Genomic DNA, 13,291 nt, shown 5'->3' with positions numbered 1-13,291 from the left:
GAGCATATGTATATGAGGAGCACCTCTTGTCTGGTACTCTTTCTGCCACCAAAAAAATCTATAACTTCTCTAAGAGGAGGATTTGTTTTATTGCATATAAAACCCAGCATAGCTTGAAACCTGTGATTAAAGTACCTACATACATTAGCGGATCCAAAGAGCAGAATTCTCTTGCTGTCTTCACATTAATATCCTTAATGTTAGAGTTTGCATCTCTTAGAAACTCAAGTAAATCATCCCAGGTATACTCTGCGCACCTAAGTGTCACAAACCAAGTAGGTCCTCCTACGTTTCAGAGCATACATTTAGGTTCTACATGACGATGATACCAATATTCATTAGTTCCATGTTGACATTCCATCAAAGTAATGAAGTTGTACTACAGGTTTACATCCTTGTCTTCTAATTTATCAACAAACTCCCTTGCAGAAATATTTTGCAGATTAACTCCTGTCTTTAGAATAGGGTCCACAGCATAAGACAGTCCTGAAATGTCAGTCTCAAATAACAGATGGAATATATATGGACTATTCCGGCGAAACCTAGGGTCCTCTAAATATAGTCTTGTTGACCTGTACTCTGCTGCTGGTATTTTTACAGGCTGGTCATCATATCGTCCACCTACTCCCATGAGAAATAGCTGTGGGAAACAGTGAGCTTCTACACTTTTTCCCATACACTCATTGGAACTCCTTTAGCTTGTTTCAGTTGGAAAAGATAAATGGCATTCCCAACATCTTCTTTGGAATGAAGTGGATGGGTGCTCTAGTGCTCATATATTTCTTCAGACTTTTGTTTATTCTTTTTGTTCACTTGATTTTAAACCTTCATCATAAATACAAGTTACATCTTCAATAAAATCAACACTTCTGTGAAAAAAATAATTTTCTTCAATTATAATGAGGCTTTTTACATTTTACTCACATTTACTAACTCTTGTCAGATTTGTTTTAGTTTTGGTGGGCACTCCATTTACTAGAATGATGAGAGGTTCATCTACATCTTTTTTAACACCCACAGTGTCAAAGTTTTTTTAAATCCAAGGTTAAATAGACTACTCTTCTTTTAAGGCCTTCCTGTAGCTCTGTTGGTGGTAGTTTCCCTGTTGTTTGTTCCATTTGAGCTATTGCTTGAAACGGATGGACAGTTTGTATTATAACTGATTCATAAACATTTAATTGTTGAAGTTCTTCTAGGGTTGATACCAATTCTAATTTGTTATATATTGCTCTACCTGGCATTTTATTATCCTCTAATTTATCATAACAATGCTAACATATTGTTTGCTTTATGGCTAAATTGGACCAATCTTCTGCAAATAGATATTCACCAAATTCTTGCCACTCATCTCTGTTCTCATGCTCAGTTTTAGAAAATACAACTACATTACGAGTTTAGTTTTTGTAGTGAGAGAGGCAACAACATATACAATCATACTCATGTTTCTCACAAGAACATTGGCCTTGCCTATCTCTTTTCCAAGTTTTTCAATACTAATCTCTGTGTCCTGTTGCTCTATATGTCCAGTCATTACCTCCTCATTTTCCCTATACTCCTCTACAGGACCAAAGAAACAAAACTGAATGTCTTCACAAACTTTCACTACCTCTGCCACAGTGCCATGCAATAGAGCTCTGTTCAAGTCTCCTAAACATAAAGCTGCAATTTTTACATAATAAAGTCCCCTTGCTAAATATTACCTTTTTTGAATGATGCACAGCAAACATGCTTTTACACACTTTGTTTGAAAGACACACAAGTGAATGGCCTTGTAAATTAGTGAATTTCCTAACTTTGCATGGATCTAATCCTTCCAACATTGGAATTTTCGGCTGAGTCCTCTTCATGAAAATTCTCTTAGGAAAGTTCTCAATTTATCAATTGATTCCTGACAGACAGTACAAATATTGCTACACTTCCATTTGTACACAGGAGCCTGTCTATGCCTTCCTTGTATCTCTTCAGCTATCAATTGTTTTACATTCTCTCTGAAACATCTCTTTACCGTCTTTTACTTCACAGCAACGACAACTTGTGTCAACTGCATGCACTAATGTGCTCTCTTGCAAGTAACTCTCTTCATTAAAAACAGTTCTGCACTAGACGTGTATGCATTCACCTTTAAACATTTTACAAATATTACTTTTATTAATAAGCCTTTTCCTTAATGTTACTTTCCTCTTGTACAGTACAATTTTATCAAGTGTCTTCATTCTGTTCAATATTAAGACAAAATGTTTCACCTTCTGAGCAAATACTTTGTCCACTATACTCTCAAAATGTTGCTTTTGTTTAACTATAGCACTTCTCCTCTTATACGTCTTCATCTTCTTTAGCAAATTTTTAATCACTCTAGTTCAAAACATTTTTACTCTTATCTCCTTAAACTATTTCTATCTCCAAGTTAAATTCTGTCTTTCCTTATTCCGTTTTCTACTTTTAAAAGCATATAGTCCTTCCTGTTTATTTCTTTTTTTTTAAACTCCTGTTTTTACTGGACAAGTTTCTGTCACTTTGCAAATTTTCATATACTTTTTCAGAAACTTCTTAGTGCTCTGACTAGCTGTTCTTTTTTTCTGTCCAAATTCCCCACTTTAGCTGTATTTTTATTGTCAGTTTGAATTAGGTAGTATTTTTTCCTCTGTTTTTTTCTTCTTTGTCTCTTATCAGTCATTCTGAGTTTTCTTTTTTCATTACAAGTGGATATCTGCCAATCAAATAAAAATAGATTTAGCTCTACAGAAAATACTATTAAATTACATACTAGAAATAATTAGGCATGTCAGTGTGTCCACTGCCAACTACATGTGTCTCCCTGATTGTCTACGTGAGGGATCAGTTATTTCTAGTAGAAGTCAACTTTAAGGCTTGGCAAATTGAGCTAGCAATGCAACTGCGCACTTAGGCTCTGGAGTAGTAGGCCTGAGCTGGGTTTAAAGGACTACTTGTCTGGATGGGTTTGTAGATTGTGTCAGTACTTGGCTTCATATCTGACTGAGTGTATCTGTACCTCTATGGGTGTGTGTCAGAGTCACCAGATCCTTGGGGTCTGCACACGTTCCCAACACGTCCACCACTGAACAGCTCCAAGACTCTTATAGATAAATCACAGAGGCTAAGAGAGTTCAAGAGGGGAAGAGGGGATTAGGAAGGGAAACAGCTGGGAAGGAGACCTGTAGTAAGAAAAAGGTTAGAACACACAATATGAAAATGATATCTCCTGAAATCAATACTAGACTATGACTCTAAGCATAGTCATTCTGAAAACATGAACAATCTAAGAATTAAGTTTAAAATGACTAAGTTTCAAGATGGCCGGATACCTGTAAGGGAATCAAGATGGATTAAACTAAAACTTTCTTATTCAAGTACTTTCCTTTACATGAGATTTGGAAAAACATTCTGACTAAATTTTAAACCAGTCATATAAATCCTTTTTTGAGAATGCATACTAGGACCATACAATATTGCATCTAGACAATCTGATCTTCTGTGTACTCTTAAAATGTTTCAACACAGATTGCGCATATTAAAGATTTATATATATATATATATATATATATATATATAGTAAACACCATAAAAGGATTGTGCACCATGAATAACACAATATGGATTCAGGAAAAACAAATCACATAACTTGTCAACTCGAATATTACATGATAAATATCCTAGAATAGTGGCATACAATAAACAACATGAATTAAACTCTAGGAGAAAATTGTGCGTCTTGCCGATTCGAGTGTCACCATGTAAAAAGCCAAGAACTGGTAGTACGCAATGGATATCAAAGTCAAATCATCATTAAATGAATTGCGCGTCTTGCCGATTCGTAAACCAAGATGCAAATGCCAAGAAATAACAGCTCACAATGAATAACAAGATCAAAGTACAATGAAATGAATCGCGCGTCTTTTGCCGATTCTTAAGTCACCATGTAAATGTTAAGAAATGGTAGCGCGCAATGAACAACAAAGTTAAAACACCATAAAACGAATTGCGCGTCTTGCCGATTCTTAAGCCACCATGCAATTGTCAAAAAATGGTAGCGTGCAATGAATAACAAGATTAAATTATCATGAAACGAATCGTGTGTCTTTCCGATTCGCAAGTCACCCTGCAAATGTCACAACACTCAAGCGCATTTTTCACACGCGCAAAGTACTCTGTCAAATCATAAAAGAATTAGGCCCAAGAACATGAGAGTTCTCGATAACGGCGTCGGGAGGCCAGCCCAACCACAGTCTTATCACCCAGAACAAGGATCTCCTAATGAAGAATGAAAGTCAGATGTCTGGAAGATCAAATAGGCCACCAGGACAGGAGCTCAGGAAGTAGCTGCTGCTCTGCACCAGGACCTCTGAATAGTGAGCACTTGTAGCTGGGCTGGCTCCTTTTTATAGAGTCTTGGCCCAGCCCACAACCACACCCAGGCATGTTGCAGGAAAAGTCTCTAGAAAGCCCTGGAAAGGGACCACACCCTAACACACTCTGAAAGCCTGCAGCAATACATTGCAAATGAACAGCATTTGAAAGCACATTAAAAATAAGTCTTCAGGATTGAACTCTGCAATGCAAAAGGTTAAACAACAACATATCAGCACAATGCATAAATTACGTTGTTTTGAGAGTGCTGGGTTTTTGCATTCTAGTCGCCAATAGAGCGCGCACTGCCCTGGTGTTGAAAGTGTGCCACCAGATGTTTAAGTAAATGTGCCAGTATACTACTAGCTCTTTTAGTAAGTCTTTAGGCCTCTACGTGTGTATGAAAGTGAATATGTGAATTGCTTACTGGTCCTGTTGGTGAGTACAGGGGTATGTAACTGTGTGTAACTGGCTCCAATATTGCTGGATACATAACTGCTGATATGTGCGTGAATGTATAAGTGGCTCTTTCATTGTCTCGCTGTCTGTCTGTGTGACTTTATGCTTTTGTAAATAGATATATGCTTTGCAGTATGGTTGGAACACTGCATATATAACTGAGCTTAGGGGTCTGCAAGTGCATGTCTAATTGAGTATAACGCCGAACGACATGTTCCATCCTTTAAGCACCATGCACCCTGCTCTATGTCCTACCTAAAGCCTAGCTGAGTGCTCAATTTTGTGCATTAAAAAGACAGTTTAACAATTCTCAAGCAGCCTGTATAATGGCAAGTTGGGCTTACAGTAAAACTGCACACTCAGGATCCACAGGAGTAGGCCTGTCCCATAATTAAAGGACTACTTCTCTGAATGGATAAGTAGGTTCCATCCATTCTTGGCTACACATCTGACTGAGTGTATCAGTACCTTTATGGTCTACCACCAGATCTTTAAGTAAACATGGTGAATATAGGGGTATGTAACTGTATGTACAACTGGTGTGAATAAAGCTGGAAACTAACTGATGTGAGTGTGTGTGTGTGTGTGGGTGTATGAATGCATAAAGAGCCCTCTCACTGTCTGACTGGATCTGTCATTAGCTCTATCCTTTTGTTAATAGGTGTATGAGTTGCAATATGGGTGGAACATTGCATGTATAATTGAGCATAAGAGTCTCCAAGTGCTCGTCTAACTTACTGAAACTTAGACGGACATGTTTAAATTTTTAACCACAAAGCACCCTGCTCTATGGCCTACTTACAGCCTAAGTGAGTACTCAACTTTCTGTAGTAAAACAATAGTTTAAGGATTTGCAAGCACCCTCTACAATAACAAGTCTAGCTGACAGTAAAGCTGCACACTCACAGTCTGCACTAGTAGGCCTGAACCATATATAAAGTAGTACTTGTGTGGATAGCTCAGTAGGTTGTGTCAGTATTTGCTACATATCTGACCGAGTATATCAGTATTTCTATAAGTATCCCACCAGATATTTAATAAAATACATTAAGTACAAGAATATATTAGTGCGTGTGCAACTGCCTCCAATACTACTGGAAACATAACTGCTGTGTGGGTGTGTGCATGAATGTATAAGCATCCCTCTCAGTGGCTCTGTCAGTGGCACTATCCTTTTGTTACCAGATATATGAGTGGCAGTATGGGCTGTACACTGCATATCTAAGTGAGGATAGGAGTCTACAAGTGCTTGTTTGATGTTTTAATCACAAAACACCATGCACTATCACCTATGTACAGCCCAGCTGAGTGCAAAATTTTCTGTAATAAAAGGATAGTTTAAGGATTGTCAAGCAGCCTTTCTAATGGAAACTGCAGCTAATAGTAAAAGTGCAAACTTAAGAGTCTGTAGTAGTAGGCCTGAGCCATGTTTAAAGTAGTACTTGTGTGAAAGGGACAGCAGGTTACGTCAGCATCTGGCTACATATCTGACTGAGTGTATCAGTATATCTATGAGCTTCCCAACAGATGCTTAAATGAATATGTTGAGTACAGGAGTATTTAACTGTGTATGCAGCAACCTTGAATACTACTGGAAACATAACTGGTGAATGGGTGTATAAGCAACCCTCTGAATGTGTGACTGGGTGTGTCTGTGGCCCTATCCATTTGTTAATAGGTATATAAGTTGCAGTATACATGTCGGAATGCATATCTATACGTGGGCATAGGGGTCTGCAAGTGCATATCTAAGTCACTTAAACTGAGAATGACGTTTCATACTGAGAAAGACATGTTTCACAGCAAGGCTCCCTGTGTCTATGACCTACCTACAGCAACCTAAAGGTTGAGTTTTGTGTGCTAAAAGAGAAGTCTAATCTTTTCTTTGGTGATTATTGTACTTTTCCTTATTTTTATCACACACCTATTATTTATGTACATTTTTAGTTGTTATGAACATGCTACTCACTTTCATTCACTTTATATAAAATCATGCCTTTAGTAACACATTCTAAATTAAACTACATCTTATTACACATACCTGTTAAGTGTGTTTGTTAGGGCTACATGCATTCGCGGTCACAAAACAATCATACATGGGACTGTGAGTCGCAATTAGGAAGGGAACACCCCTTCCTAATTGCCAGTCGCAAACCCTTTTTGCAATTAGTAAAATGTTTACCGAATCGCAAAAATGGTTTGGTACATGGGAAAGTGCATTTTGCACATCGCAAACGTCCTAATTCGTTGTTTGCGACATGCAAAAGGCTACGTACATGTGGCCCTTAGTCTCTATGTTTGCCTCTCAGTATCGGTTAGAATTTCTTCTCACTGAAAATGCGCAAAAAAACAAGCAGAAGAATGGTATACCACTCTCATACAAGGCAACCGTTAATGCCAACCTTTTCAACTTTGCTTTCAAGGCTACTCAATCACAAAGCCAATCAAAATCTCTCCTTCATATTTAAGATATGCTCTACATCTTCTCACTGGTTCTTATACTTAACCCTTTCCAACACTCCTCAAAATACCTCAATACCAGTTTTTGCCAGGTCCGCAGATCTACCACAGCACTCATCACGGCCCCCCATGTAAGTCTGTGTCTATTCCATGGATTTGTGTGGGAGTACGAAGTTCATTTTTGCTATACATTCTCAAATAATGCCTATATATCCCTCTTTCAATAAAAAAAAAGTATTCACACCTAAACACACTTTTAGACATTTGTTTCCACTAGAAGTACAACTACAAAGTCACAGTCTAGACTTTTTTATTCCCTTCCCCCCATGTGGGAAGCTCTGCTACTATGACAACATACTTTACAACATTCTCTTGCAGCAGTAGTTCACAAGTTCATTAAAGTTTCTGCAAGGTTCAATTTTTCAAATAATAAACATATACCAAACAGTAAAAGTGTTCTACTTTCTCAAAACCCAATCCAACATCTATTTACTTTTCTCACAAAATCACTACCTCTCAAAAACAACAAAAAAACTATGTTTTCAAAATATATACCCATTACCCATTACCCATTCTAAAATATTGTTTCACATTTATACCAGGGGGTTTAGAAAACTTCTGCACTGACCCCTTCATATGCACTCCTGTGTACATTTGTGACCCGGGACCCTTTTCCTGATATAACAAAATAGCGGCCCTCCCCAAAAAATATGAAATACTTATGCCAAGCCCTGGGGAATGGGATCCCCCGGGCTACAATCGTCCTGGGGGGATTGTTTATGTGCAGGAAGGCATTTCTTCCTGCACATAAACAATCATTTGAAAATGACGCTTTGGCACTTCTGTGTGTACTCCAGAATGCAGCACACACAGAAGTGCCAAAGCGCCATTAGTGATTGTGTGCGTACAGGAAGGGACAACTTCCCGCACATAAACAATCACACCCCTCATCGAAGACATCCTTGCATGATGGTGCAAGGATGCCTGCATTGGTGCTGGCAGCTAAATTTAGCAGCGGTGCAGGGGAAAACACAGGGGTGCACCGCATTCACTTAAATATGGCGCATCCCTGCATTGTGAAAATGACAGAGCATGGTGCGGACAATTTTGGCACAGTGATGCACGATGTTTCCCATAAACATTCCTGCTCTCTCCTGGTCATGCAGTACAGCAAGTTGACTTGCTATGCCGCACTACACTACTTCCTCATAAATGAGGCCCTTTTCCCCTGATTATGAGTTTGGCAGACGAGAAAGTCCATTCGCCAAACTCCCGACAGGGTGACCGCTGCCTTCGTGGTGACCACCTTGTCGGAGTTATTAAGAGTTTCCCGCTAGGTTGTTGGGCGTAAACCTCATTTTCCACCCGCCGGCCTAGCGGGAAACAGGCTACAGCATTGTCTCCAGCTCGTAATCGGCAATGCTGTAGCCAGCAGGGTGCACCAGCAACCTCACAATGTTCACAGTCTGCAAAGCTGGGCAGGGGGCCCCCTGCACTGCCCATGCCAGTGCATGGGCAGTGCAGTGGCCCCCAGCACCTGTTCCCCACCAGCCTTTTCATGGCGGTGTTACCGGCATGAAAAAACTTGGAGAGAACAAGGTCGTAATCTGCAGGGCATGCATGCATGCAGCGCTGTCCTGGATGAGTAGGATCTCTGCCAGGCCGCCGGGATCATGGATCCTAGCAGTGCTGGCGGTTCCCCGGTTTCTGACTGCCAGGGTTGTAATGTGGCGGTCAGACCACCCCAACAGCGACGGTCCTTACCGCCACCGCAAGTGTGGCAGTCAGAAGATCACCACACTCATAATGAGGCCCATGGTGTCATTCCATTTTCATGTTCATTACAGACAAGAAGAATATAAGCAGGAGCACTTAATCATTTTAAAAAATATATATTACAATCAATTTATTGTATGTAAGGTTAAAAATGCTGTGGCTCAGATCGTGTAGAAACATGCAGAGATTCTACCTTTCCTTAATGATCTATAGTGTGGAAAAATTAAATATGCTGCCATAAATATCTCCTTTTTGTTGATCACATTTCTATTTAAAAAACAAATCAGAAAAGGAAACGCCAAAGCCTCTCTTCCTAGCTGAAAATGGGGCTGCAAATATACGTTGAGACCTGACTTTCACATTAAAACTCAAGTGTAACAACTTATTGCCATTAAGCAGCTATCCTTTCTTTATTATAGTCGACTAGTGACATTGCCAGTTGCCTGTAATAATGATATTAGAGACAAACATTTATACAGGGATTACAGGCTCACATGTAATATAAATGGAATGCCACTACTTTGACATTTCAGTTATTGCAAGTGATTCATGTGCAGCATGATCAAGATGTTCTAACCCTCATCGTTATGTAAGAGTAAGCCTTTAATGTTCCATTTTGATATCCCTGAAAATTAAACCCTAAAGAGGAAATACTTGACAACTAAGTAAGCTTGCAGTAGTGTCTGGTTCCTAAATTTCCTAGCACTGCATCAATACTTATCACAAGGATTGCCTACTTGCCCTTAAGTCACCCTGGAGAAATGACCTGACATGCACTGGAGGCATATCTTCATCTTCAAGTTTAAGAATGTGTTCGCCGTTTCTAGGCTAGCTTATTCTTTTTTGTAATAGGGGAAATTCAAAGTGTCTGTTGTTGACAAGTCAGTGGCTTTCTGTATATTCATCTTGCAATATTGACATCAATGTCAAGTTCTTCGAATTCAGAACCTGTGTCCACTGCTTCAAAAGGCAAGTCAATAATATTTACATGCGTAAGAATTTAAAATATATCAAGATTCATTTTTTGATTGATCATACACTTTACAGTGCTTTTTTCGGACTTAACAAATGTACAAATATTCTTTTGTTTTTTTTTCCACTGTAGTTATGCTTTGTGGACTATGCGGGTTCTCAGACTTCCTAAAACCCAACTGGCTCAAGAAAATTGTCAGCTGGCAAGATCCGCAGACTGGGTGCTTTGGAAAAATTAGTAAGTTGCAAAGTAGAGTATTATTTGTATCTATCCATTGTTTTTTAAATTGTACTTGTATAGCACTTACTACCCCTGACAAGGCGTTGAAGCGCTTTGCTGCAAGTAGCATGCTACTCGTGAGCCAAAGTAGTGGTCAGTCAACTGGTTATTGGGGTTAGGGTTAGTTTTGCATGCTCATTCCATGCAGTCAGTGGTAACTGTCAACACTGATGTGATTATTAGAGGGGGCTAGGTGAGACACCATTTTTTTGCTGGAATTAATAGATATTGTTATGGTTTCTAAAGAGCTTTAGGGACATTAGACATTAGATTTTTAGCGTGACTTGTACACAGAAGAGGGAGACAGAAAGAAGGTAGAAAGAAGCAGAGTGCAATTTTAAAAAACATAAGTAATGTAAGGCCAATTTTTCATGCATGATTTTAAGGGTCATGACCGGTTGAGAATTTTTCTAGGCAAATTGTGGAGTAAACCTGTTTAAAGAAATTGTTTCAAAGATACTTCTCACAGTAAAAAAAGGAAAAGACAGGAGACCGTATATAATACTATGGTATTTAACATATTGTTAGTTTATGCAAATTATATGCACCAACATATTATAAAAATGTTAGGTAAACACCCCACTAACTTACAAATATAACAAAGCTATTAATATAGACACATTGCAGTTATCATTAGCGTATTCAGTGCCATGTTTGTCATCCATGTAATGTCTGGTTTGGAAGGTGCTGTCCCCTTCATCTGCCCCAAGAGCACCCCAATGTCCAGCAGAATGGATGTGTCCGGGGTCACCTTAAGCTTCCAACATCCACTTTGCCTCGTAGTATCTGGAGGTTTAACTACGGAGGTTCGTGCTCACAAAATACTATATTATGGCTCAGCAACCCAAAATACACAATAAGGCATAGAAAATATACCCCACAATGATTTTGCAAGTACACAGTGTTAGCAGTTACACAACTGCAGAATACTTAAAGACAAATTTGTGGTGTATTCAACATTTCTGCATCTGTACAGGGTCAATAAATTCTTGGTATGCACGGAGAGAGAACTTTTAGAATATTTGTTTAAACCAATATTTTATGAATTTGCAAGTTTCAAAATCAGTGGTGGATATCCTGCTTCATGACTGGTGGAACAAAAGCGGACATTGTTCCAGGCATTATTATTAGCATATTTTAGTATATTTCCAAAATAATACTGGTAATAAAAATAGTGATATTAAAACACATAGCATTAAATAATATTAGTAATAAACAATTGTTTCAATGCTATAAAAAGTATATATTCCCGTAATCCTTTTTATTTCATCTGAGTTCATCAGAATATTATACCTATTCACATACTGGAAAGGGTCTTGAATTATCATAATGGGTTACAGTACATGTAGAATTTCAGAGATAACAGAATGAGGCAAGGATGATAAAAAATATATACCTACAGAGGAATTCTCAACAGACAATTCTCAAGCAAACAACTGATAAAGTAAAAGTAAAACACAGGCACATGCTTCTTTTGTTCCTAAGGTGATGAAAGATTCTGTAAAAAATTAAGATTCATAACCACATATAACAATAGGGTCTGTTAAATAAGGAAACTTTTAAATAGTCATTGGGATATAATGAAGCCGAAAACATCACTGCCAAAGAAGTTAACAAGAATGTTTAAATCACATACAGAAAACCTAAGACCCTGAAAGACATGTTCGTCCATAGTGACGTAGTAGAGGAGAATAAGACCAATTGATGGAAACCAGGGGTATGAATTCATGTTTGTTCAAATGTAAAGCATGTAACATTGATGATTTTAAAATGTGGAATAATGATTTGGTCTCTGGTCATCAGATCTATCAGATTTGTGATTGTTTTATTGATCACACTATTTTAACACACACACAGGATGCAGACGCAAAGAGACAGTAGAATTAGGGGGACTAGCATGGATGATTACCACAATGTATGGTTGAAAGAGATTATAAATATGAAATTAATTGCGGTCAAAAGACTTTGGCCCCATTTAAACATTTGTAGCAGTTACTGCCCACTCAGGCCAGATTACTGTGTAGTTTTTTTTTTATATTGTATTGTAATATGAAGTAAATTTAAAGTTGTGGAATAGTACATTGATGTGAGGGTATTAAAGAACAAGTTAAACTCCGTGCTCACTTGGACACTACATATGGACAATATACAAATTAGTGAAATTTGCGATTTTGACCTCAACATGTTTTAAGATTTGTTCTTTCACCTTATGCTATAACAATCGAGCATCACATCAGGGAGGGAACAATGTTATTAATAAGACTGTGTTCCGCTTATGAAGCAGTGAGTGGATTTGACCTAATATATGAAGCCTGGGTTCTATTCACTTTCATACAACTGCTAGCTCCAATGATTTTCTAAGAGCAAAGATTCTTTTACTCAGTCTGAACTGGGGAACAATTATGCAAATTCATGATTCAGGTGTTGGAAATTTATATAAATTATAATGTGTTCAAAAATGTTCAGAATTGTAGAAAATATATGTTATTTGGAGTTATAATGAACAATAAGAAGGATGTGATTAATTCATTTGAAATGTAAACAGAACCTTTGAAAGTTAGAAAGCAGACTAACCATGATGTGATTATAGTCTTTTTTCCATGCCTACAGAACGACTTTTATGCCAACTGAAATCACCATACTGTTAGCTTGAGAAAGGTTGCTGATGCAGAAACGCATCACCCAATGAAAGTTTTGAACTGCTTTAGAGTGTAGATTTTGTCATTCATTTGGGAAAGACTTTGCAGGACTTCATAAGACTTGGGAACATGATCCTATTTGAAATGCATTTGTTCACAAAAATATTATTATTTTAAAATTAGGAAGCTGTTAAGCGACAGTAACATTTTGGTGGATAATTATATTTGTCACCCAAAGTATTACTTTTTTAAATTAGAAAGCTGTTAAGCAACTGAGAAAATGAGTAAGTACATAAACAGATGTGGAAAGGGAAAACTGTACTTCAGCAGATGTCTTTCT

At 38.0% G+C, this 13,291-nt stretch overlaps 1 protein-coding gene across 1 annotated transcript in view; it reads left to right on the top strand.

Moving 5' to 3' along the window:
* Positions 1-13,291, top strand: part of C10H16orf89 (chromosome 10 C16orf89 homolog) — a 640,978-nt gene that overhangs the window by 557,878 nt on the left and 69,809 nt on the right. The window contains exon 6 of the mRNA XM_069210520.1: positions 10,166-10,270. Within this exon, the coding sequence (XP_069066621.1) occupies positions 10,166-10,270 (105 nt within the window). The remainder of the gene's footprint in view (positions 1-10,165; positions 10,271-13,291) is intronic.

Source organism: Pleurodeles waltl, chromosome 10 (genome assembly GCF_031143425.1).
Source record: "Pleurodeles waltl isolate 20211129_DDA chromosome 10, aPleWal1.hap1.20221129, whole genome shotgun sequence".
Lineage (NCBI taxonomy): Eukaryota > Metazoa > Chordata > Amphibia > Caudata > Salamandridae > Pleurodeles > Pleurodeles waltl.
Note: the sequence above shows the minus strand (reverse complement) of the source record. Positions and strands in the feature narration are given on the sequence as shown.